Consider the following 25,157-nt stretch of genomic DNA (forward strand, 5'->3'; position numbering starts at 1 on the left):
CAAGACCAGCTATCCTAATAAAAGATGATACTTCGACCTACAAGTCCTGCCTTAAGACTTGCTTTAAAACTAAGTATGGCACAATATCAGGCATCTATACAGAACTGATATAGTCTAATGTAACCTCAAGTTAGCCTTTTCTTCAAGCACACAGGGATTTCCCCTACAAAGGCCATCGCCTCATGAGGGAATTAGTAGGGCCCAGGGTGGCATGCACGGCTGAAAAGAAACAGCATGCAGTAAATGAAGCACTGAGCTGGAAAGAAAGAAGGACAGTTTCATGACTAAGCAAGTGGACTGACACTTCAAAGACACAAATCATTTCCCTGTCTCTTGCACAACCAGATTCTGTAATGCTGGGCAAAACATTTAAGTTGAATTCTGCTACGTGAGCACTACAGTGTTACTTACTTCACAAACGTTCACCTCTGGGACTTCTGATACTGTTTGTAGAAATGCTGAGGGTCAGCATTGTCACTGAGGTCACAAATTTGTGTTTCAGACTCCCATAAAGATAGTCCCCACATCAAGGTATTCTCAATACCTTAAGAACTGTTGCTCAATTTGCTATCTATGGAACGGAAATAAACTCTTCCTTATGCTCAGCAGCTGAGCTGTGAAAACAAATCCACTAGGTTTTGAGACGCATTCAAATACTATGGCAGTAAATGCTAGAGAAGAGCCCACGAGAAAATTAAACAGCATCTGAAGAGAGTGCAGATTAAGGCCTAGGGCCGTACATTAAACAACAGAGAGAAAATGAAACGTTGAAGAGCTTTTCATCAAATCACAGTGAGCATGGGAAGAGAGGTCCTGTGCAAAAAAAACCCCATAGTGACATGCAATCATTTAATTAAAGACTAACATAAGACATACATGGAAACTAGAGTAATGAACACAAGAAAAAGTTGAATTAAGGGATTCACTGGCAACTTTAAGTCCAGCACTGTTTATATTTTTGAGTGCCTGACACGGTGACGATTTCTCTGATGCAAATTGTAATACCAGGCAGAGATATCTAAAGGAGACCTGAACAACCTCTATCAGTGACTACAGTTTACAGCCATGTGAGTAATCAGTAGATAAATGAGTTCTGACTAATATGAATGAGCAGCAGCTGAAAGCTGGCACCGCGTCAGCGCAACACAGTGCTTGCGGTACCCTCGGCTCTCCCACAAGAGTACGCCACTGGGCCTTGAGCAGAGCCTTAGCGGGAGGGAAGCTCATCCCTTGGGCAGACATGGCCCTGGGGAGGCACTGATTTAGAACAACTGTGTGTTTGGTGGCATGTGAAATTCCAGCTCAAATAACCATGAAAATCCTGAGTCTTCGACATATATTAGCACTTTCAAGCAGTACAAGCTCTATTGCGGGATCTTTTCTGTCTTGATAAGTAAAAAAAAAGGCAGGACTTTTAGCGCTTCACAGTTTGGACACTGTGTTGGGTCAATCATTTCTATCACTATGCCTTTTAGCCTAGAGCTTTGAAAAACCATCAAGAATAGAAAGCACGAGTAAGATTATAGGATATAATAAGCATGCTTCATTTTAACAGCAGTGTAGAAAAAGTATCAGATGGCTTTTATTGCATAACCAAAATATTCTGGAAAATCTACCCAATACCACACAGAGATTTAAAAGCTCCCAAAAAATTAAATGGCATATAGGAACAGAAACCAGCTTTCTAACTCCCAGTCATGTGCTACAGCCATGGTGTTTGTTGGCTTACTGCTCACATGCAGCATGCTTTCCCTCTGGTGCTGGGATGAGATAACTGGAGATTACTTGGGCAATTCCCACCATATCAACATATCCACTGTCCTGTGCATCCAAATCACTTCTTCATACTTGTGAGAAGCTGTCATCTGCATCCCCTGCTTGTAACTGCACTGATACAGCATCACCACCTCTCCTTCAGCACCCATTTCTGAAAGTGCCACTTCTGCTCCTCTCCTCCTGCATTGTCCAAAAGGGGAGAGGGCCCTTCTCCTCTGCCAATGTTGGAACAATTTGTCAGAAATTTCCTGCCTCAGAGTATTCTTGCTACATTAAATATCTTCACATGTACTCCTCATTGGTGTATTTGAAGAAGTGGCTGCTTTAGTTTTAAACAAGTCTGTGCTGTAGGCCAAATTTTCAAAAGTGCTCAGGGCCAGATGCAATAAAGGACACAGCTGCTTACAAGCCAGGCACTGCCATTTCTACACTGTCAACATTTTGAGCCCACTGTGAGCTTGAAAAATCAGCATTAGGGGTACTGAAGGGATGAAGCTAACAAGAATTGCCTGGCATGTGCGGTACTCCTCCTTGGGCAAGTTTTACACGCATCACCCGCTGAGGAGCAGAGCCCTACATCCCAGAGCTCTTCCCACCACCACACAGCCAGGCTCGCTTTCCCTCCGTTTCCTTTCCAGCTCACCCATCTCTCCTGTGTTCAGAAAGAGGAAAAGAGAGAGGAAAGCCCTTCTGAGTCTGCAGCAACAGCCAAGAGCTCATCCTGGGAGTCGGGGCTTTGAATAAGGCTGAGAACCAAACCCAGACTTCTCACTAGATGAATGCCATAGCTGCTAAAGCATCGCATAGCAAGGGGGCAGTTTTGCCTCCTCCAGGCAGTTACTTAAATAATTGGTGTTTTATAATGGACTCAAACCTTCCAATGCATGTTACGCCCACTCTGAACCCACGTAACGCAATGAGCCATTGAAGGGCACCAGGTGTGTTCCTAGATGAAGTGAACTCTTGCTCTACCTGTTTCTGATTCACAGAGTGACTTTGATAGACTTGTGTGCTTACAGCTGGGCAATTCTGTCACACAAACAGCATTGCTCTTGTGGCCTAGGGATCGTTTATACTAAAAAAGGGAAATACCCAGCAAAGTTTTTCAAACTCTGAGCTAGTTTTCTGGATCATTTGGATGTATTGAGCTACTAAACTCTTTTCAGATACTGAAATCTGCAACTCACATAATCTGGAGATAATTTGCATTCAAATTACACTATAGTGGTCCTGTTTCACAAAACAGTCTGATATTCTTCCAACAGCTTCTCAGCCGTAGGCTTTCCTTTGCAATCTGTCTTTGTTACAGAGATAGGCAAAGGTATTGTCTGGAAAGGATTCTGGACTCTGTAGAAATGCTAGAGCAAAGCACTTTGGCAAAAGAACAACACAATTCTACAACAATAAGGGAAAAAGAACTGCTCTGAAATAGATGTGCCCACACAGACCATTTGCAACATAAATGCCTATAGATGCTGCTGCCTTTGTAGTGACAGAGCTCTTAAGACCTAGCTTCTTGAAATGGAAAAGTGTTTGGCCTACAGGAGACGTAGCTAGAAATCCTAGAGAAATATCATATACCTGGTACCCCTGACACAATTTGTTTAAAAAGAAGCAATCCAGGGACTCTTGAATAAACCTGGCTGAACAATCTTAAAAGTATGTGCAAATGATGGATTCAGCCCTGTATAACCCATTTTACTACTCTTTTTTTTTTTTTTTTTTTTTTTTTTTTTTTTCTCCTCCAAGCACTGAGTGTAAAAACCTCTACCCTTCAGGAGATTCTCTGAAAAGATGTTTAGCCTGTATAATTAAAACTGAAGTTCCTGATACCTAGCTGGAGGCAGAAACCTCTTCACTGGTTGCATGCAAAATTTCATAGATTTAGCTGCAAAAAGGGAACTTAGGTTTTCTCTGCTTCCAAGGGCAGGTATATAATCCGATAAAAATAGAGTTACTGAGATCTATCTTGAAGCTAGATATGACTTTTAGCTTTGCCTACTCTTACTGGAAGACTCTTCCAATACTTCAAGGCTCAAGATCTTAGCACTATTCTATTTTCCAGTCTAAACCAATTTATGGCCAGATTACAGCCATCTATTCATATTCCAACAACATCTTTTATCTTAAAAAACTTTACTGTCCCCCAGAGAAGGGTGCACTGACCTGAATAAATGAGAAGCAGTGATTATTGAAGCTGAACAAGAAACATGCTGGGAATTCCTGGGTCTCACAACGAAACTTTCTCCTAGATAGATATTCTGAGGATGGACAGAATCTCTATTTCCAACAGTACCAGCAAAGGGGAGAGGCCAAATCATAGAAAATTCTAATCTCCTGCTTTGATAAGAGATAAGACCCTCTTTGGCTGTTAGCAAGCACAAGAATTTAGATTTAGAAACTCTGAAGATTATGTCACTGTGAAGTAAAGAACAGATTTTGGGTGCTCTGAGCTCCAGGGGAAGAAAAGAGAAGTAAGCACTAACTATGACAGATATTATTCTAAGTTCTCATCAGAAAGTTTAGCAATGTCAATAGACAAACTCTTAAATAACGCATTTGACTAAAAGCAGTCACCAGATCTCTTAACCCAATCTTAGAAATTTTGGGTATCCAAACTGACACTAAGAGGCTCGGTTTCCAGATATCTGGTTACCCATTAACCCCTTAGCAAGCCTCTGCCTAGCATTCATGAAAACAAATGGAACAGAAAAATGAAATAGAAATAGTCGCGTTGTCTTGTGTGTTTGGAAAGTCACAGCCAGCCAGTATAAAAAGGGGGAGAGCGACAGAGGAAAGGCAGTCCCTAATGCCCAACATGTATTGTGCAATGAGTCAATCAATCGTTCTTCTTCTGTTCGTAGAAATGCCTTGAACAGAACAGAACGGTCCTGAAATGGTTCATCACTCACAAATATTTGATGAAAGTGGATTCAGTTTTTGGTTTACGATAAAGCATGCTGGAGATGAGTTTTCTAGATGAGATACAGGCAGTATACACAAAACCAATCTACTTCTTTCTGCTTTCCATTGCTGTCCAAGGCACTGGGTTAAAGAAAAACACAGGAGTGGGCTGCTGCCAAAATCAGCCACACAGATGTCACTTATCACTGCTAGAAACATTGATCCTTTTACAACTCTTCTACATGGCATTGTGTCAAACCAGGGAAACCTCTGTCACAAACACGTGCTATCATTTGTTCTTTGAGTTATTTTAAGCATAAGGCCCTGCATTTTATTAGTCTTCCCCTCAATTAATATCTGTCTCAGCAATCTGCCATTCAAACAATGTTCACCAAACCTTTCATAAAGGCTCCTGAAGCCTGCTGATTGAGTTGTCTCACAGAAGCCTTGCTAATAATATACATTTTGAGTGCTTTTAATCATTTTACGAAGTTAGTAAATTCTCATCTATTGAACTCCAGTAGACCACAGAGAAATTTTATGACTCGTCACCAATCGAGATCAGGTGAAAGGAACGAAGAACGGTGCTTTCAAATTAAATTACAGTTTTTCAGGTTGGACTGGCACAATCTGTCTTTACCAAAAGAGGAGCCTTTTGTGGAACTTTCAGAGTAAATTCAATCGTCTGATTCACACTGCTGCTCCCTACATTTTATACTAAATTGCACAGTGAAAAAGCTGACTATGGCATTCACACATATCTTTCCAGCCCAATAGCATTGTGCTACTGCCAAAAGCCCACTTCCAGAAGAGCTTCAGTTTAGCACAGACAGGAAGAAAAGTGAAGGAACATGGTTGTAATTTTGAGGGATTTCACATACAGATTTACAGAGTGGGATTAAACTGGCTGTAACCTTGCTCTTAACCTTCACCTTCTCTCTCTAGTGCCATGAGGCACTTTCTAGCTTGTTCAAAGAGGAGATAGCCACTACAGAGCTGCACAGTTCCTATGAGCATCCTTGTATCTGTGAGAGAAAGACAGTATTCCCTCACGACCCAACATGAGAGAAGACAGCTAATTTCCTGTCTTCTCCCTCTCCTCTAATGTGAAGCTTGCCCAGCGCCTAGAGAAGAACAGCTTATTGAGGAACATATAATTTCTGATTGAACCATAAAAACAACAACAAAAAAACAACCACAAAAGTAATCCTTTCGGCCATGTTTACACATGCTCTGAATTTGCACCCTGGGAATGTGCTAACTGAGCTTTCCTGAACGTTCACAGGATGACAATTTCAACCCATCCTAAGCTGAAATGCTCACAGACAGTGAATGTTTCAGTGATGCTTTCTGAAAGCTTTCTTATCAGAAACCTGATCCAAGCCCATGCCATGAACTCCATTCTTGCAAACCCACACTGACAGACCTGGACAAGAGTCTCCCAGAATGACTGACCGCAAGAAGAAAGGGGTACAGAAAATGTGCTTTTCTGTTACAGATCTCCTAGCCGAGCAGGCACACATAATAGTGAAGGATCAGGAAGGATGAAGGCTCAGCCTGAAAAGCCACATAACTGCACTGTGTCACGCAACACAGGAATGAGGACTGCACTGGTTGGTGATAGCATGTGAAACTCTCAGCTCCCATCTGTAAGTGAAGGCCTGAGGACATAAGGAGATTGTCCTTGAGACCTCTCCAAACACATGCTTCTGTACAACCCTGCAATACAAACACTTTTAATCTAGGCTGAAGTTACACTGAAAAGGGATATATTCTGCTGTAAATGAAATGGAAATGGACAGTGTTTTTTAAGTGCCAAAATATACCTTGAATTTGTTAACCACAATGAAACATTTCATAAGGATAGTATTATTTTTTTCTGAGATTGCAGCTGTAACGCTACATAAGTGGTCACTAATCAAGTATTTATGGAATATCTTCCAAAAGCCATTATGGAAGAAGAGACGATGAGAACTATACACAGGACAGCTTTTCTGTCAGGCATTTTATAAAGATATTTCATATCTGGTGCATTCTAAAGAGAAAAATCATCGGTAAAAGTTATCACAGAAAAAAATGGGAGAAATGGCTTCCAACCTCTCCCCTCTGAGGACATCAGAACACTTCAACAGAGGTGGGATAAGGGTGGGAAAGACATTTCAAGAAAAAATATGAGACAAAAAATTCTCTTCTCTCAGATTAAGGAGAACCTGCCCTCCTGCCCAGCGCTAGTTGCTGGATTAGGCTAAGTAGAAGGAATAGCAGATGTGGAATACTCTGTCTCAGCCACAAGAAATATTTTGCTCTATAGTAAAAAATATTTTAGAAGCAAAATTCCTTGGCTTCCAGTATCAGAGCTGTATTCAGTATCCAGTTCTGTGCATCACAGCTTTCTTCTTTCCCTTCATTGTCCCTTGTTGGTTTTCATCCTCTTGCTGTTTTCTCTTGCTTTTGCCTGCCTCATTCTTTCCCCCAGTGGAAAATTAAACTGAGGACACTGCTTGAAAATTCACATCCAGCCTCCTAATCAGTGCATCATGGCTGTATCACCTTTCAGGCAAAGAAGTTGTCTCAGAAAGGTTTCAACACACTAAAGCAGCCAGAAAAGCCCAGATATATCACACACAAGACAGACAGTCTTCGAAAACAGGAAAAAAAGAAAACTTAGAGAAGCAATCACAAATGACTCCATGCTGCCCATCTTCCTTTCCACGTTTGTTTTTCTTTTTTTTTTCTCAGTGGCCTTTCCCACCTTCCCCAGTACATGACTTTTAACCCAGACAACCCTTCCATCTATCAAGAGCCTGACATGCATGTTTATAACTCCCCTAGGACTAACCTTGTCACTTTACCACATTAGCTCATGTTTCCATCTCTGACAACTTGTGGCATGTTTTCCCTCAACCAACAACTACTTTTTTTTATAGGACACACAGCACTTTAGCAGCCAAATCACAATAGTCTGATAACTGCTCATCCAGCATCATGTATCTCCTTATTATCTGCTACATTATCCTTATCTAATTGCATGCACTTTGGCTCAATCTGACATTTTCAAAACTACAGATGCTTATTAGCTTTTCTTAGCTAAAAGAAAAATGTGCATTATAGTGATTATCAGCTCCTGGCACTGCCTGTGAGACATTGTAATGAGAGAGACCTTTAGCCTACCATAAACAAACACAATCAGGCCTGTTTTGGTTATTAGCAATGATCCCACAAATGTTGCCAATGTCAGAATTAATGACCGCACTGCTAATTATTAATTATCTCATGTTTCCATGGGTTCTTTCTAGCCCAAAGCTTTAGGCCAAAAGCAGAAATGATTTAATTTTGCACCACCACAGTGCAGCCACAAATGAAGTCACGCCCTTGATTCCTTTATGGTATACAACAAACGCAGCTCCTGCCCCACAGGGACAAATAACTAGCTGAAAGTCAGGCAGCAGGTCAGTGGCAGACCCAGGAATGGCAAGACTTCCCTAATGGTCATTCCAACGCTCTACCACAGATCCAAACCAGCTCAAACAGAAGGCATAGAAATGTGCCCAGAAATCAGTGAGAATTACCCTCTCCTTGAAGAAGCCTCTTCTAAGCACAACAAACTTAAACACAGAGATTACAAACAAGGCAAGTACAATAGATTGGGTTACTGTGATCCTAAACCTTGGCTATGTCACTCTTTATTAATTACTCTGGTTTGCAATGAACCACTGTATGTGTTTTGACAAGTGTCAACTGCGTAGAATGAAGAAGCTGCTTCAACAGCACCCACTTTATTAAAGACACCATTGTGAAGCACTGTAATACCTTCAGTGTTTTCTCCAGATGCCCTCTCTTGTATCTGGGATTACAAACACCCAAATTTAAAAAAAAAAAAAAAGAAAAGAAAAGAAAAGAAAACTTAATACAGAACAGGCAGAGGAACTGTATTAATAAAGAGCTTACATTCAGTCTGCCTAGCAGGAAGACTAGTAAAAGTGGAAATCTTTGATTCACTATAAACCATTTATGTCTCTATGGCAACATCATTGTTGATTTCTACAGCTTCCCTATCAACAATGCAACAGATGTTTGGTCTTTTAAATATTACCTTTCTTTTCTGGCACCTAAAGGAAATATAAAAAACAGAACCAAAGACAAACCATATTTAATACAGATTATCCAGAAACATGAGGAGGGATTTAGCAATAAATGCCCAACAAAAAAAGATAGGATTCTACAGTCACATGAAACATAATCCCATGAGCAATCTGTGCAAATCTCAGAGCTGTGTATGCAATAAACTTATCCTGGGACAATCAGTCTCTTATGCAAGAGGTCAAGCACTATTTAAAGTAGATCACAACATCCTCCTTCCTGTCTGCTCAAGGCTCCTTGTGTTCCTCTGGAATACAAGATAACCCGACCTGCTTCTCCTGAGAGGAACGCAGGGGAGACAGGCCACAGCTGAAACTTGCACTTTGCAATGCCAGAGGGCACGTCACTGTGAAGCAGCTGGAGAGGAGCCATCGGATGTTTTTGCTTGGAGATCCATCTTCAGGCGCCAGGGTGGAGAGAGATAAGGTTGCCAGCAGCCACCTGTTAGATAGGCAGGAAGAACTGACTCATGGCTTCCCAGCAGTGCAAACAAAACTGAGTTTTTCTCCCATGAGGTAGGGCTGGGGACATGAAGAGAGGAAGAGCTGAGCTCTGCTTGCAGCCTTGATTGCTCTTAAGGTACTAGAAGGTCTTGGGAGCAAATGGGAAGAGCCATCCAGCCCAGAGCCATGTCCCACACCAACCTACCTGCCAGCAGCAGCAGCAGCTGCCACCAGATTCTTTTCTATGACACTGGCACAAGTATAAACACCTGTTTTGTCACTGCCAGCAGTTCATAATTTTATTTCTGCCAAAGGCTGTCCTTACGAATACAAGCCATTTTTAGTCCACCTTAGCAAGAGACACTGGAGAACACTTCAGTTTATCTTCACAGACACAACCTCTACATGACTGGGCTCTGCAAACCACTGCTTATACCCTTGAGAAGGGACAACAGGCAGTAACAAGCCTCCTGCTGCTGCCCAGATGCTGGACATTATTCTCCCTCTGCCTCTGCCAGAATGGGAGGAAAGCAGCATGCACAGGGATCCTGTGTAAACCTGCTGCTGGCTCTGCTCACCAAGTGTCTTCAGATCTACAGCTTGGAGGCTGCAGTAACATCTGTAATTGCTCAGTCTCCAACAGTTTCATTTTTTCTCTGACCAAAATACCACAGCCACTTTTCTTTTACAGAGAGGTGGAGCTCATTTTAATGGAAAACAAGGAACACATACATCTGTCATAAACACTTTTAAATTAATGACTGTGGTATAACCAGAGCTGAGCTTACCAGGCATTTCCCACTGCTGCTTTTCCATTTCATGTAGCTCTGTACATCCAAGATAGCAAGCCTGAGGAGAAATTTGCATTTGCTTTTGAGGTTTGCCTAGAGTGAAATCTACTTGAAATGCTGGAGCAGACGCTATTGACAAATAAAGAAAAGAAGAAGGAAAAAAAAACAAACAACAAAATGCCACGACACCATCCCACCCCACAAAAGAATATATAATGGAGGTATTAAGATACTCCTGTCCTTCCTTTTGGGTGCTTTAAATCTCCCTTCTCTCAAAGCAAGCTCCAAACTCTTCAACAGAGTAAAACATCATACATTTGAAATGTCACATGAAAACTGTCACTAATGTGCCAGATACAGCAAAGACTTAAACGTGCTGGATTTCACAATTAGTTTTACACCTGTAAGAATATCCTTGGTTATAACTGGAACAATTTTTAGTCTTAAAGCCCCTGCGGCCCAGGACCAGAAATTGCAATAGCTCACAGGGCTAAGCCACAGCAAGCCACTGCTGCCGTGGAACTGAGATGCACTGTCAATGACACAAGGTGTCAACTCAGCCTCCAATTTCCCACCTGCAAAGAGAAGATAATGCAGTTTTAAAAGGCACAGAGAGAGCAACTCCTGGAAGAATCTATGTGATAGCAGAGCTCTACTAACAAGCACCTTGTTTAGAGGAAAATCATTTACACCATGCAAGTGATAAACAATTAAAAAAATATGCTCAATGGAAATCTGGTAAGATTTCATCAGCAGAGATTCACAATATTGGCCTTTTTCACGTTACCTCACATATTCCATTAGGTTTGCTTAAACTTACTGCTTGCATTGTGGATGAGTATCAGACCCCTCTCTTCCTCTCTCCCTGGCTCCACATTACAAGTTTCCTGAGGCTTAAAAACCACATCAATCTTTGCAGTACTCTTTGGGAAGACTTTCAAGTGCTATTTTAGCAAAACGAAGTATGAAAGATCTCTAACTCAGTGTCAAAAACCCGAGAAGTAACTAAAGCTCCAGTTGAATGTGGGAAATTAAAGTTCCCAAAACTCTATAAGTGGAAAAGTTGTGAAGGACTTGTGTTTCCACTACACAAAAACCACAGTCCACTCACCCTTCAAAACACCTTACTGGACCGTATCATTACACTGTCCCGGTGTTCCCTTCTACACTGTGCTGCAAAACATACCTGTGCCCAATGCCAATGTCTTTATCTCAATTTTAGTCACATATTGGCAGTAAAGACTATGGCACACTAGATCTCTTCATATAGACTAATGCACAGACTCAAAATATGCTTTAATTCAGTTAACTCACCCACACTGAATCTCATCACTACCAAACACTCGCAGTTTAATGAATACAGATAACATTTTCAAAGGCGCATCAGTGAGTAAGAATCTGATCCAAAAGGAGCATTTATGCACCTAACTAGGAAATAAATTCCAATACATATTTTTGGTTTGACCACACGTGGGAGGACATTTATGAAATAAGGGACATGTGAACAATCCAGCCTTTCCAGAGAATCCGAGCTGGGACGTACCAGAACTGCTGAAAGCATAAACAACTTCCGGTGCAGGGGGCATGAACATCTTACAGGTGCAGGAGAAGAGACAGCCGCCATTAATGACGCAGTTTTAATTTCTTGAAGAAGATGGGTGTGAACATCTGTGAACATGACTTGAACATGACTCGCAATGTAGCCAATCGGGTTGGACTATGGGCTGTTATTTGCGATGAAGCCAATCAGTATTTATTGGGTGTGGTCGAGGGTTATAAATTGCACTGGAAACACGGAAATAAAGGTTCACTTGTTAGATCACATTGATCGTGCCAGTGTCCTCACGCAGCTCCCGCAACCACAAATCTCTTTTGAAAAGCCCTGAATTTACAAATCTAAATTATCTGAGTGTACTTTCGAAAATTTACACTGTGTAAGTGCAAGAGGCTTTTGGGAAAAGACTGGGTTTTGTTTTCCTTTGGGAGAAAAGAGAAAAACATTCCCTTCAAAGAAAGATTTGTCTCTCCCTTCCTTTCCTCATGCTTCAATATGGGACCATTTAAAGCTGTTGTTGAACCATTTTTGACGAGCTTTTAAAACAAGTATTTCTCTATGATGGTGAAAAAGACAGTTACAAAACTGCCATCAAGTCAGTCAAGCCTAGAGAAAGTAATAAGGAATCGAATACAACCCTCATGTGTAGGTATGAGTACGTAAACAGATGTTAGTTGGTTAGTGCTTTACTATAAAAGCAATAAAATGCTGAGTTCTATACGATCAGTGTCATCAAGACACGCTGCCACCCCTTGGTCACAGAATGAAAATACACATACATCACAGCAATACGCTGGGAATCATCCAGCACATCAGGTAAAAATCTCGGTAAAATCAACTTGCAGTTAATGAATTTTAATGGGAGATTTTGCTGGACCGTCACAAACATAAATATATTATTCCAAATTAATGTAGAGGGTTTTATTTCAAGGGACAAAACACTCTGACTCACAGAAAGCATTGTCAAATCTGTGATGGACACCCCAAGAACCGACTTCTCTCTGACCTTTTCTGAAACAAAAATACAAAGAGGAATGCAGAGCAGCACATACTCATAGATTTTCATCCCACCCCTTATGTCTTTGAAAGCCCCTTGGAAACCAATACAAGCCGCTGTGACCCTGGGCTCAGGATCTTCTTTCTGCACTTGAGCTACTAGCTACCAGCTCAAGAGAAATAACGTGAGCCAATTACTCTACATAAGGTATCCCAACTTAGCGCACAGTTCACTACTATTAGAGAGATGATTCAGCCTCTTCACATGGTTATTCCTGAATACTTAAAAAATACATTCTCTCTGGCAGATTTCTTTTGGTGCATGCATCATCATCATGGCTGTAAAGACTGCAGAAACAGAGGCTGATTTTAAACTGACAGCAAATATCATAAGGTGATTTAATTCTAAACATAGCTATAAAGCAAAGTCTAAAAAACACATCATCTCCAGATCAGAGTATCCATTTTTCAGTAATCACAAAATGTACGGTGTGCTTCCATGCAAATAAAACCCATGATTTATGCAAGGTTTATAACTATTTATTTTGAAGGAAATAACCTGTAATTTGTATTAGTTTCAAAAGGTGAGCTTACAGAATGTCAGTACGGCCTAACTACTTCCATTGAAAGAACTAGTCCCAGCTTTCTACATCTTAATGCCTGTGGGACAACTGAGTTCAGCATCCAAGAACTCATCAAGAAGAGGCAGAAAAGGATATTCTTACAGACTTAAACAGCAGCTTCTGTCCATAAGCACAGCAGTTCAAATCTGTAAATAAGACTTCTGGTTACAATTCAAACTAGTATATCTTTCATGTAGTTCTACAAATCGTTCTATACAACCAAATCATTCTTTGGGAAAAGACCACACCACTTCTGAAATGCCTGTTGTCTGCAGCTCAGGCCTCAACCTTTCTGAAACATTGTCCTTGACATATATTTCTACCAGGCAATACCTCTTCCCATTAGACAAATAATGAACTGAAAATTAACACTTTCAATTACATGCAACAGCAAGTCTGACATACAAAATTACAAATTTTTTACACTAACGGCTTTGACTCTCACCTTCTCAGACTCACTTGGTTAATAAATGATCTTTGATTTACTTAATCCTTAACTTATTCAAGCAGGAAACACAGTTTTACTGAAGCATTACAAAATTATCACTATTTATATCTGAAAGAAAAACTTCTCAAAATGGAAATCAGTCTGAATAATCAATTGATAAACTAGTAAAGTATAATATATGGTCAAATGTAGTTTTAAGCAAATGCAGGGAAGAAAACATATTCAGAATTCAGTTACGGAAAGAATATTCACAGTAATGAAAACTTTTGTACTTTGGATCTGGCCATTTTTCTATAGTTAAGTTTCTTACTAAAGCCAATAGAAGTTTTAGTTAAATAATGAACCTGTAAGAATACAGCACATGGCTCTTTATGAAAAGAAGTTTCATGTTTCAGGGGAGGGTTCAATATTTTTGACACATAACTTATCATAGAAGAATTTAATTTAAAAAGGACTTCTGTGATCATAATTTCATACTTAGTGCCTTATAAAATAGATCAATATTTTGTGTTACAGGAAAGTACTGAATTTCTTATGCACCTGATTAATGCATTGTTATCATCCCAGTAATTAAAAGAAGCAGGGTTATACACAATCAGCATGATACATCTTACTCAGCACCTCCTGGCAGTTGCCTGCAAAAATTAAACTCATTAATCACTGTGATGCCAAAGAAGAAAAAGCTTGGAAAAGATGAAGAAGCTCTATTTTACGGGAAAAAATTCTCAAGTCAAGATCTAGGAGAAAAATTTCTTCCACAGTACAACATCGAAAGCATTAACCTCATCAATTTAAAAAGGAAAATTACATTACCAAAATTCTTCATAATCTGCTATACCACCACACTAGATTTTACTAAGAGTCTTCGCAGATATTTCCTCACATCTAAATGAATGTAGTGAAAAGGTAATCCTATAACAAACCAAAAACAATCTCTTCTACAGCTGTTGCAATAACTAACTTCAGTATCAATACTGCCACAGAGCCAACTGGGAAGCGATTTTCTGGGTTCATTTATACAGGACCTAGTTTCCTCATTACTTCTCTCATAAATAACATAATTGTCTCATTAAGCTAATAATTAATGTGAAAAATTTGCCAAGTTTCACCCAGGTTTTATTCACAAGTTAGGTCTACTATATGTATGTCCTCGTATACCTACCATGATTTCAAACATAACAAAAACTTGTTAAAAATACTGGAAAATGTTATGACTTCTCTTTTGCTAAACTTTCACGTTACAAAAACGACGTTCTCAAGTCCGTCTCAAGGGTGGCTGTAAAGTAAAGTGACCAGTTGCCATGTTCAATCTCGACTGGTTTTGTCTTAAATTCTGCTTATTACAAAGCTACTGATTCCTCTTTAGCTTCATATAGTTTCCATCTGGTATTTTTCCAACAGTAGTACTTCCAGTGGACTAAATGCTTACTAACAACACTGTGACCTTCAAAGGCAAGACCTCGTCTTTCCTTCTGTTTTGTACTGCATCGAGGTCTGTACTGGTGCTTAAAAATATAGTGCTGAATACACCACGCATATTTCAATAAGGAAAGTCATCATCAATATCCTATAAAAAAACTCTCAGTTCTCTTCTAGTTATTAATCGCATGACAAAGCTAGGAACAGAACAGTCTCATTCTCAGGCTTGTTTTGTTATTTTCCAGTGTGCCTGGGCCACAAAACTTTGTTCCTGCATATTTGAGCTCTGGCTTTTCATACTAGATTGATGTTGAAGGATGAAAGACAACATTAACGCCCTACTATAGCATTTACGTAAGGCAGAAAACAGAAGTCTGATCACCCTAGAAAGGGGTTTCCAATGTCGCCTCATTAAACCCCTTGCCATGATAAGCAGCAGCACATGCTCCTGGCACCTACACAAACAGACCGCCCTCAGCGCACTTCTCCCACAGTCCTTGCCTGCTGCCTACCTCGCTTTTCCCTTTGCCTCAGGGCTTTCACGCCCGGGGCTGCATTCGCTCGTCCTAGGCGAGCTGCCTGCTGCCGCCGGGGGCGGGAGACAAACCCCCTCTCTCCGCCGCTCTCTGGCCACGGCCAAGGGCAAGAGGCTGCCGCCAGCTCATCTCGGCGCCGGTCCCGGGAGGGCTCAGCACCGCGGACAGCTTCCCCCCCCCCCCCCCGACAGGTGGGGCTCAGCACCGCGGACAGCTCCGCTCGCGCGGGACATGCGGGGCTAAGCACCGCGGACAGCTCTTCCTGTCCGGGACAGTCGAGGCTCAGCACCGCGGACAGCTCCGCCGGTCCCGCTCCAGGCAGGCTCAGCACCGCGGCCAGCTCCTCCCCCTCCAGGGACAGGTGGGGCTCAGAACCGCGGACAGCTCCTCCCGCCCGGGACAGGAGGGGCTCAGCACCGCGGACAGCTCCGCCGGACCCGCCCCCGTTCCTGCCCGTGCCTGCCCTCCGCGGGCAGAACTCCATCTTCCTGCGACACACGCTTTAAAGGCCATTTCCACTGGCTTCGTCACGACTTCATCTTTCCGACCTGAACGACTTTCCAGCGGAGACCCCCCGGCGCAGGCTGCCCAGTCTCCGTGGACGGGAGCACCTTTGAACTGCCTGAACGCTTCTCTGCACTTTCTCAGATACGTTGCCCTCCCCCTCCTTAAAAATAATTCATGCAGTGCCCACGTGCGTTTAGAAGTCACCCCCAACCCCTGTCTCTGGCCACGCTTTTTGCACTTCACTGCAGGAGACACCTAGGCAGGCACCTTGCTCTACAGATGGCAGCACCCAACAACGCTCTCCACCCACACACCAACCCTGAGGGGAGAAAAGAAAAAAAAAAAAAAACCCACAAAAAAACTCTCTCCTTTTAGTAGTTTAATATTATTCTCATTAATATTATTTTGGAGCCTGTCGGCACAAATCACTCGCATATGCTAAACTGTCCTTTGCTTCTGGGCCCAGTGCTTCTGGTGATCAGAGAAGCGGCTCCAGACATCTGCCGTCTCCAAAACCAGGAAAGCGAAATTAAAAGAGTCAAATAATGAGGAAAATGTGCCTGAGCCCAGCCCCGGCACCGGCACTCCGCTGGCTCGCAGCGACACCTACAGCCCAGCGCGCCGCCGGGAAGGGCCACGCGTGGGCGCGGGGGCCGGGGCGCGGGGCCGGGTCCCCTCCCGCCGTTGGCCAGGGCCAAGGAGCAGCAGCGCCACGATCGCTGCCGGTGAGCGGGTCACAGGGAAGAGTTAATTGAGGGTCGTGTCACCGCTGGTCCCCGGGGGCTGTCAGCTTTGCCTCGTCGCTAGCAAAAGCGTACTTGCTCTAGGGACGCGAAAGTCTTTACGAAGGGACGGGAAAAGGGACAAGGAATTAAAAGACAACCCGAGGAAGTTTCCCTGGGAACGCAACTCTCTCGTCCGAGTGAGGCACAGCTGCTCTCTCGACGTGAAGTGGTTCCTTTCCTGCGAAGGCTCACAGAGCCAGAGCCCTGCTGCAAAGCCAATGCGTCCCACCCGGGCAAGAAGTATTTTTAACAGACACAAACACTATTCCCAGCTGCAGCCATTTGCTTCCCCTTGTGTGTGCTTCCAGAGAGGCAAAACACACTCAAATCCCTCTGCAAACCTAACACCACCCAGCGATGGGGAGCAATCCGGTTTGATCTATCGCCTGCCCTTCTTCCTCTCCCCCGCTTTCCAAATCCCCTCTCCCCCACGCACCCCCCTCCGAAAGAACTCGGCGCGATCGACCTAAGCTAGTTTAACTCCATCAGGCACAGCAGCGAGCCCGCGGCCTGGATGAGTCACTCGTTACTAAGGCAATATGCAGATGCACCCTTTGAAGTCGCTCCTCTCGGAGGCAGCGCGGGAGCGGAAGGTGCGCGGCCGAAGTTTGCGCCTTCCCCGCGGGGGCTCACCCGGGGGCGGCGGGGAGGGGAGAGAGAGAGAGAGACCCAGAAACGGCCGCTCAGGAGTTAAAAAGTTTCCCCGCTTCCAGGGTGGGGGGAGGCTGACGGGAAAGCAAGGAGGGAGGGACAAGGTGAAGGCTTCTGCCCCGAGGGAGTGTTAACGGGTAAAACACGGTATAACAATTAAAAAAAAAAAAAAAAAAAGGCGGGGGGGGGGGGGGGGGGGGGGCTTGTCGCCTCGCTTGGAGCGAGACAGAGCTTGCATTTGCCGCTTCCAAACGCGCTGACCCCGCGCCCCCCCAGCCCTGCTCCGCGGCGGCGGAGAGGCGCGCAAATGAGCCAGGTAACGGGGAGAGGTGCAGCGGCAGCGCGGGGGCGGCCGAGCCCCAGCTCGGCTCGGCCCGGCCCCGTGCGGGCTCCGTCCCGTACTATCCTCGGCACTTCGGAGAAAGAAGAGCAGCGCAAAGACCCGCTGGGAAGAGCGGACAAACAGCAAGGAATCGCCGCCAGCCTAGAGTGGCACACAGGCACCCGGCAGGACGGGGGCAGCGGAGGTGGGGGGACACCCAAACCCCAACCCAACGCGAACGACATCGGCGCTTACATCCTCCTCCTCGCAGTCACTTCGCGGCTGGTACTGGAAGCGGGGCCGGCTGCTTTCCTGTTGCAATGGACGCGAGGTCTTGCCGGCAGCGCCGTCCTCCTCGCTGCTCTGGGCGCCCAGGAGGTGACTCGCTTCGGGGGGAACGGGGAAAGAGCGGGAGGTGTTGATCTTCCCGCTGAACCGCTGGTACAGTGAAGCCATGAAGTCAATCCGCGGGAAACGAGGGGGAGGGAGGGAAGGAGAGAGTCTTCTCCCCCTCTCTCTCTCTCTTTTTTTTTCTCCCCCTCCTCTCTTCTTTTTTGGCTACAGCATGCTACACGCGGGCGAGGCTCAGTCCCACATCAGCGGAAGGGAGAGCGAGGGATCCTGCTCCCCGGTCCTCCGCACCGGCACCCGGAGAGAAGCGGGGGGGATCGAGAGAGCGGCGGGGGGGTGGAGTAGTGATGGGGGGGGGGGGGTGGAGAAGAGACACGATAGATATATAAATAATAAAACGCAATCGAGCCGTAACACCACAGGCCCCGGGAATGCTGCACCATCCAGTGTTGGGAAGGAGGAAAAAAAAAAAAAAAAAACCCACAACAAATAGAAGGAAAAAAAAAAAAAAAAGAAAAAGAACCAAAACACTCCACGAAGACGTACCCCCGATAATGGCGCCTGAGTGGATCAGCATTAAATGTGCTTTGGGGGTGTGCGCGTGTGTTTGCAAAAGCAGGGGAAAAAAAATACAGAAGGGGGGCTGGCTCAATCGCTGGCTGTCAGCGGCTCCCCAGGCAGAGGTGGCGGAGCAGTCGCCTCCGAGGTCGCATACCAACAGTGTGCACAAGCGAGAGGCAGAGTGACAGAGTGTGTGTGAGACGGAGTGGAAGAGGCTGGGAAACCTCATTCAAAGCACGTTGCTCTTCTGAGGAGGGAGGGCTCTTCTACAATCATCTCCTTTTCGCCACCTTCTTTTTCTTCTTCCCAATATTTTTTTTTTTTCCCGGGGAAACAACTTAAAATAAAAAAAAAAAAAAAAAAAAAAAAAAAAAAGAGAGCAACAGACACCTGATCGCCAGCCGAGAGAGAGAAAAAGAGGTGGGGAGCGGAAAGGCGAGGCGGGGAGGAGGGAGGCGGGACCGGCAGCTGGAAGGGTGCCGGGAGGCCGGTGTGCCCGGAGCGGCTTCGTCCCCGGGAAGGGGCAAGGGGAGGGAGGGTGAAGCCTCTCCGCTGCCCTGCCCCAGCCAGCCCCGGGCAAGGGCCCGGTCCTCGTCCCCTCCACCACGTCCTCCTCCTTCCCTCGCCTCCCCACGGCTGGGGAGAAGGGGAGGGGGGGCGGGGGTTGCGGGTTTTTGGAGGTGGTTGTTGTCGCTTTTTAAAAGAATCCGGTAAATTGTGTCTCTTACTATTTTTGTATTAATTCATTTTTGCTGCATTAAAACGTGCTTCAGCGCCCCTCAGTGGAAATCGCCCAGAGTGGCTCCGGCAGCAGCGGCCGGGGATAAACAAGCGCGACCCCGGCGCCGGAGGGGACCGGACCGGGTTGGGCCGAGGCCGGGGAGCGCGCCCGGGGACCGCCCGCCGCCGCGGCCCTTGCGCGGCCTTTGAGCGGCCCTTGCGCGGGGCTGCCGGGCCCCGCTCCCCCGGCGCGGAGAACCGCGGCCGCTAACGAAGGTTCCCGGAGGAGCCAACGGGCAGGTGCTCAGGTAGGCACGGGGGGAGCTGGTGGCGGGTGCCCAGCCGCTCCCAGTGCGGCTGCATCGGGACAGAAGGTGACAATTCCTGTGGCTCCAGCATCAAGCTCCGGGGTTTCCATAGCAACAGATGCTTAGGTTTAAAGGAAAGTGGCAGAGTTGCTGTCCCCTCCTCTCCTGCCCGAAATCCTCCTGCTCTTTGACCTCTAAGTTTGCCAGAGATACTGGGATTACCGGGCATCCTCTTATGGGAAACACACAAAGCATAAACCAGAGCTTGCCCATTCCCATTGAGAGAATTGCTGATGAAGAGCTCACAAACTTGATTATACTTCTGCAAGTGGATTTGATGGGCTGAGATGTTTCTAAACATTAAGTTTTAGCTGTTCAGAAAATACCGTTTTTGATATATGTAATTTCATCAGTCTTAAAAAAAACACTCCACCTCAGTAGATCATGTATACAATATTCTAAAGTGCAACGGTCCCCCGTCCCCTCCCCCCGTGATTTCAACAACTGCCTGATCAAAAAACTCTCTACCTCTGAATCTCTTTTCAGAAAAAAAAAAAAACCTCTTTTCATCTGCTGCTTTTTATTTGTATCTTCAAAGTCAGGGATGAAAAGTCTTAACATTTAGATGAAAAGGGAACCTTATCTCATCAAGAGAGAAAACAAAACCAAACGCTCTGCCTCCTTCCTGAGGGAACTTGAAAGAAGGAATCATTTTGATCTTCACAACTGAGATCCTGACATTTAATTAAAAAACGAGATGAGGACACAATGCTCTGAAGCAAAGGTCTGGCTTCTAAGTCACAGCGACATACATCGTAACAGAGGTAACTTTCCAGAAGCCACTTGGACCCCTCGTAAGTTATGTTTCGGACACAAATTGACTACACACTACCAAAAATCTGGACAGTTAGCTCAGCTAAATTCCAATTCTTAACTGCATTAAGAGTCACTTTATGACCATTTGGAATTGGTGACAACTAGGACCGAAAAAAATAAAGGAACAAGAGAATCAAATTAAAAGAAATAATACATTTTTAACTTCTAAGGAAAACTAGGACACAAAGGAATAATCAAAGAAAGCCCCAAAAAAGGCAAAACTAAACCACCAGGTAGAAAAAAACCACTAGAGATTAAATGTCTGAATTAAAAAGTCTCAAAAAAAGTACAGAAAAACCAAAACATTCTGCCTCACAGTTCAGCTCAAAACTGAAACAGTCACTAAGGACCAATTCCGTTCCAAATACATTCAGTTTGTGGTTTTAATTCTTAAGAACCAAGATTTCACATAATCAACTTTGTCTAGTCATGCACGTACATATTGTGCATGTATGTGTGTACACAATTCATGGAAAAATTATACTAAGGGAACAAAAAATTGCAATGTCAAATACTTTAAAAGCTCACTGAAAAACAACCAGCCAAATGGTCCTCATCCACCAAAAAATCCTGATCATGCAGCTTCGGGCTGTGATTCATTTGCCCTGAAATAAATAATTACAGCTATTTAAAGGCCTTCTTGATTCCAGCTCGCTACTCCATGACAGACCAGGGACAGCAGAAGCAAAGTCATGTCATGCTCTGGGTACCATGGTGGGTGAAGGAAGACACTTTGCACCAGTTGGGAATTGCAAGACACATTTCTGTAGCCCTGCTACAGCAAGAGTGACCTTGTGCAGAAGGGCTGAGCAGGCAGCCAGAGGCAGAAATTTCTTGAATAACCGCCTGCAATCAGATTCACCAGAATCAGTCTGTCGATGCCATTATTGAAAGCAGGAGGATTTTTCTGAGTCATAGGGGACCCAGATGATTTCATTAGGGACTCTGGAGAGCACTTCAGTGTGCCTGTGCACAAGCGATCTCAGGATGTGTCTTGTCCCCTACAAGCATGTATTATGGCAGTCCTGTCCACCTCTCAGGGAGGGACACAACCCAGTGCTCCTGAGGCACAGCTCAGTGCTGGAAGTCCTCTACCGTCTGCTTGCAATTCTGTGGTTAATTTGCTGTTCACCTGTGCACGATTCGGAGCCCAGAGCCCTCTACAATGTCCTGGTTATATGACCAGATACTGTCAGACAGGGGGGACACCAACAGAGCACAGAAAACAGGATGGAGCCAAAAAAAGTAACACAGGAATCATTGAGACATCATAGCAAAATGGGAATAAACAAACACCGTATCAGTAACCAGCAGCTTCATTACAGTAAAAGACCTTTTCAGCCTATGGCAAGATTTGAGGAGGAGAAAGCAACTTGCATTATAAAATATGTTTAAAGAGGCAAAATATTTCAGAAGTACAAACGTAAGATCCTTGTCTTGAAACACCCATCTTATATGTAAGAAAGATCCTTTCCCTAAATCCTGCAAAAAGATCCCAAGATAAAAATCAAGGCATATCAAAACAAACTGTCCTCAAGCGTCTTTTAGTTGTATATTTAATTCAGTATCCAAAGTTTTGCAAGGAGGTGACATTTCCATCAAAATAAAGTGTGTTAGCTTAAGATATTTTCCCTGCAGCAGCAAAGTAATTATGTTTTACTGACATTTTTAAAGCATACAGATAAAAATGACACTTGGTTTTTCCATGCTGTACAAATAAACAGCATCCCCACATTTCAGCACTATTAATGTAACACTATCAAAAGCAGGTCAAACCCAAGCCCTACTGCCTTTAAAACTATACATAAAAGATTTCTCTTTGGACAAGCCTTCTCAGAATAACACTGGCAAAGAAACAATCCAGCAATATTTCTCTTGGATGTTTTTTCAAAAATATTACTTCTGTCTGTCAGGGAATTCAAGAATTGTTATTCATGTTCCATTCTTCTGTTCTGACTAAGCAATTTATGTTTGTCATCTAAATAATATACTTCGTTGCAGACAGAGCTAAACATGTTTCTAGTTTTCATGTGATAGTTATAAGCAGCCGATTAGTGAATTTTTTTAACAAAATTTAATTTTTCAATAGTTCAAGTACAGATTTTATTATTTAAACATAAAGAAAAATACTATGTTTTCCTTTTCCAATCAATTTTTAAAGGAATTTCAGAAATTCCTGGTTATCTTTTCATACCACTTCATAAAAACCCAAATTAGTATTTGCTTTTAAAATGACTGTATTTATTAATCTAATCCCTCCAATTTTTTACAACAGCAACTCTCCAGGCACTACAGAAACAAAGATACACTACTTAAACTCCTATTACTGTTGTTAGCCAAGATGAAAATGTCCAACTCGTGAATCTCTAATGGCCTCAGGCTTATGCCATTTATACATCTGCTGTCTGGTGACATCTAAAAACCCAACCAAACCAAAACAGAACAGGAATTCTCTTTCCTATGTCAAACGCACCAATCCAGCAGTCCCTGAGGGTACACTTGATCGTTCACTTTGATCTAACCTGTGTGCTGGGAGGAGCATACCGTTGTGTCAAGAGAAGTGACACTAGGGCTGCTGAAGACTGAGGGGTGCTATACACTGTGGAATTAGTATGCCAATCTGTTCACCTTCTTATGTCATTCTTTGTGCTAGTAGCATCTCAGAGTAAATTCTGTAGGAAGGCAGCATTCAACAGTGACATAGAGAGGCATATTTCTGTCTGGCATCACACAGATTATCCAAAACCAAAAAATCTTGCAGGCGTTACAATGATTCAAAAAAACCCCCAAACCAAGTCCAACCCCTAAACAAACAGACAAGCTAGCTTTCCAGGCTGGACTAAGAGAAGCATTGGAAAAATTAGTTTTCTGGGCACGGCAAGAATAATTTAATCTTCCACAAGCGGCTGAACGAAGGCTTTTTGTGGGGAAAAGAAAAGGCTGATACTCAAGTACTGGTAACAGCAGGCTTTACAGGATACAAGATTTTGGGTAGAAAAGAATGTAGGCTGGAAGAAAAGGCTCTTCAGGGGAAGAGACGGACCCAGATGGAGCAGTGAAGAAAGAAAAATGAAAGCACATAGAAAAGGCAGAGACACAGTGAAGCACCAGGAGGGTTGAGAGAGAAAAGAGGTGAAGGCAAGTGAGGTCAAAGAGGCAGAGAAGAAATGGACCAAAACTGGCAGAGATGGAAAGCACCAACACGCCTGGAGAGCAGGGAGACAGGCTGGAGTGGTACAAGGTTAATTTGAGCCACACGATGGAAGGATTTTCAAAGCCAGGGAGATCAGCAGCTCCAGAAGGTACTTCTGACACCTGGTGGATAAATGGTTGATCAGTGGTCAGTAGACAGGTGACTTCACCCACCAAGAGTCTTGATACACATCTGGGCCTAATTAAACGAAATCAAGAAAATAGAACTGAATATCAGCAAGTACTTCCTGGTACTGTGTGAGCAGGACTGCTTCCAAAGGAAACGGGTGAAAGTCCTATTGCTGAGGACATTTATAAATAGCCTGTGTGAAGCACTAGAAAATGTGTTCTAAGGCATAATCCTGCCAACTGGCAAAAGGATAGACCACATGACCAAGAAGGTCTTTCCCATATGATTTTTTATGATTTTGCGATGGGTGCAAGGGTGATGAAAGGCAGGGGGAAAAAACCAACAACACAGAAGAAAGCACCCAGGAACAATGGTTGTGCAAGTTTTCTGCTAGAAAGGTAACTGCAAAGCCTAAGTAAAAGAAGGTACAGATGCACATGTGTGTGTACAGCTGTACACCACACTGGGGTCCTTGCCTACCCCTGTACCCAGTATTGCCATACATGCAAACACGAATTTGTGCTGAAGTCTTTCTTGCCTTAATTAATGTTCCATCTTTGGAAGTTTTTTCTGAGAGAAGTTAGGATGAGATCCCAATTCCAGGTCTTCCAAGAGAAGCCAGGAAGTTAAGTGTTAAAGTTACAGATAAATACATTTTTCTTTGGATGCCAAGAGCCGTTGGCAGCCACGCAAGACTTGGCTAATGTTGCTGAACTGGTCTCCACTACGCATATTCCTCTCTGCTTTGTAACTTGCCAGTATTTGATGCTCAAGTCAGACATGCCATGACAACAACCAGTTTGCCTGATTAATATGATCTCTCAAGGGGGTTTTCAGTAAGAAAAGGAAATAAATTTTTTATCAGAAAGGCAAAGTAGGATGTTGCAGGTCTATCAAAAAAGTAACCATCTCACAAAAGTATCCACTGACACTTCAGACAGACTCTGTCTCGAGGCAAGAGATTATGCTCAGCTCTATATGTGAAAGGGACACACAAGGTCCTTTCCTGCTCCCTCTTAACTGCCTGAGCCACATCTGCACATCCTTAATTGCCCATGCTGGGAGAAGCCGACGCAATTCTTCTCTAATTCAGCAGTACGAAATTGGTAGCACAGAGAAGCAG

At 43.9% G+C, this 25,157-nt stretch overlaps 1 protein-coding gene across 1 annotated transcript in view; it reads right to left on the minus strand.

Annotated features, from left to right (window-relative positions):
* The window catches only part of DPP6 (dipeptidyl peptidase like 6), a 408,745-nt gene extending 390,393 nt beyond the window's left edge, over positions 1-18,352 (minus strand). The window contains exon 1 of the mRNA XM_086467441.1: positions 18,152-18,352. Coding sequence (XP_086323567.1) covers positions 18,152-18,352 — 201 coding nt within the window. The remainder of the gene's footprint in view (positions 1-18,151) is intronic.
* Positions 18,353-25,157: the final 6,805 nt, after the last annotated feature.

The sequence above is a fragment of the Leptosomus discolor genome, chromosome 6 (genome assembly GCF_034619465.1).
Source record: "Leptosomus discolor isolate bLepDis1 chromosome 6, bLepDis1.hap2, whole genome shotgun sequence".
In the NCBI taxonomy this organism is placed as follows: domain Eukaryota; kingdom Metazoa; phylum Chordata; class Aves; order Leptosomiformes; family Leptosomidae; genus Leptosomus; species Leptosomus discolor.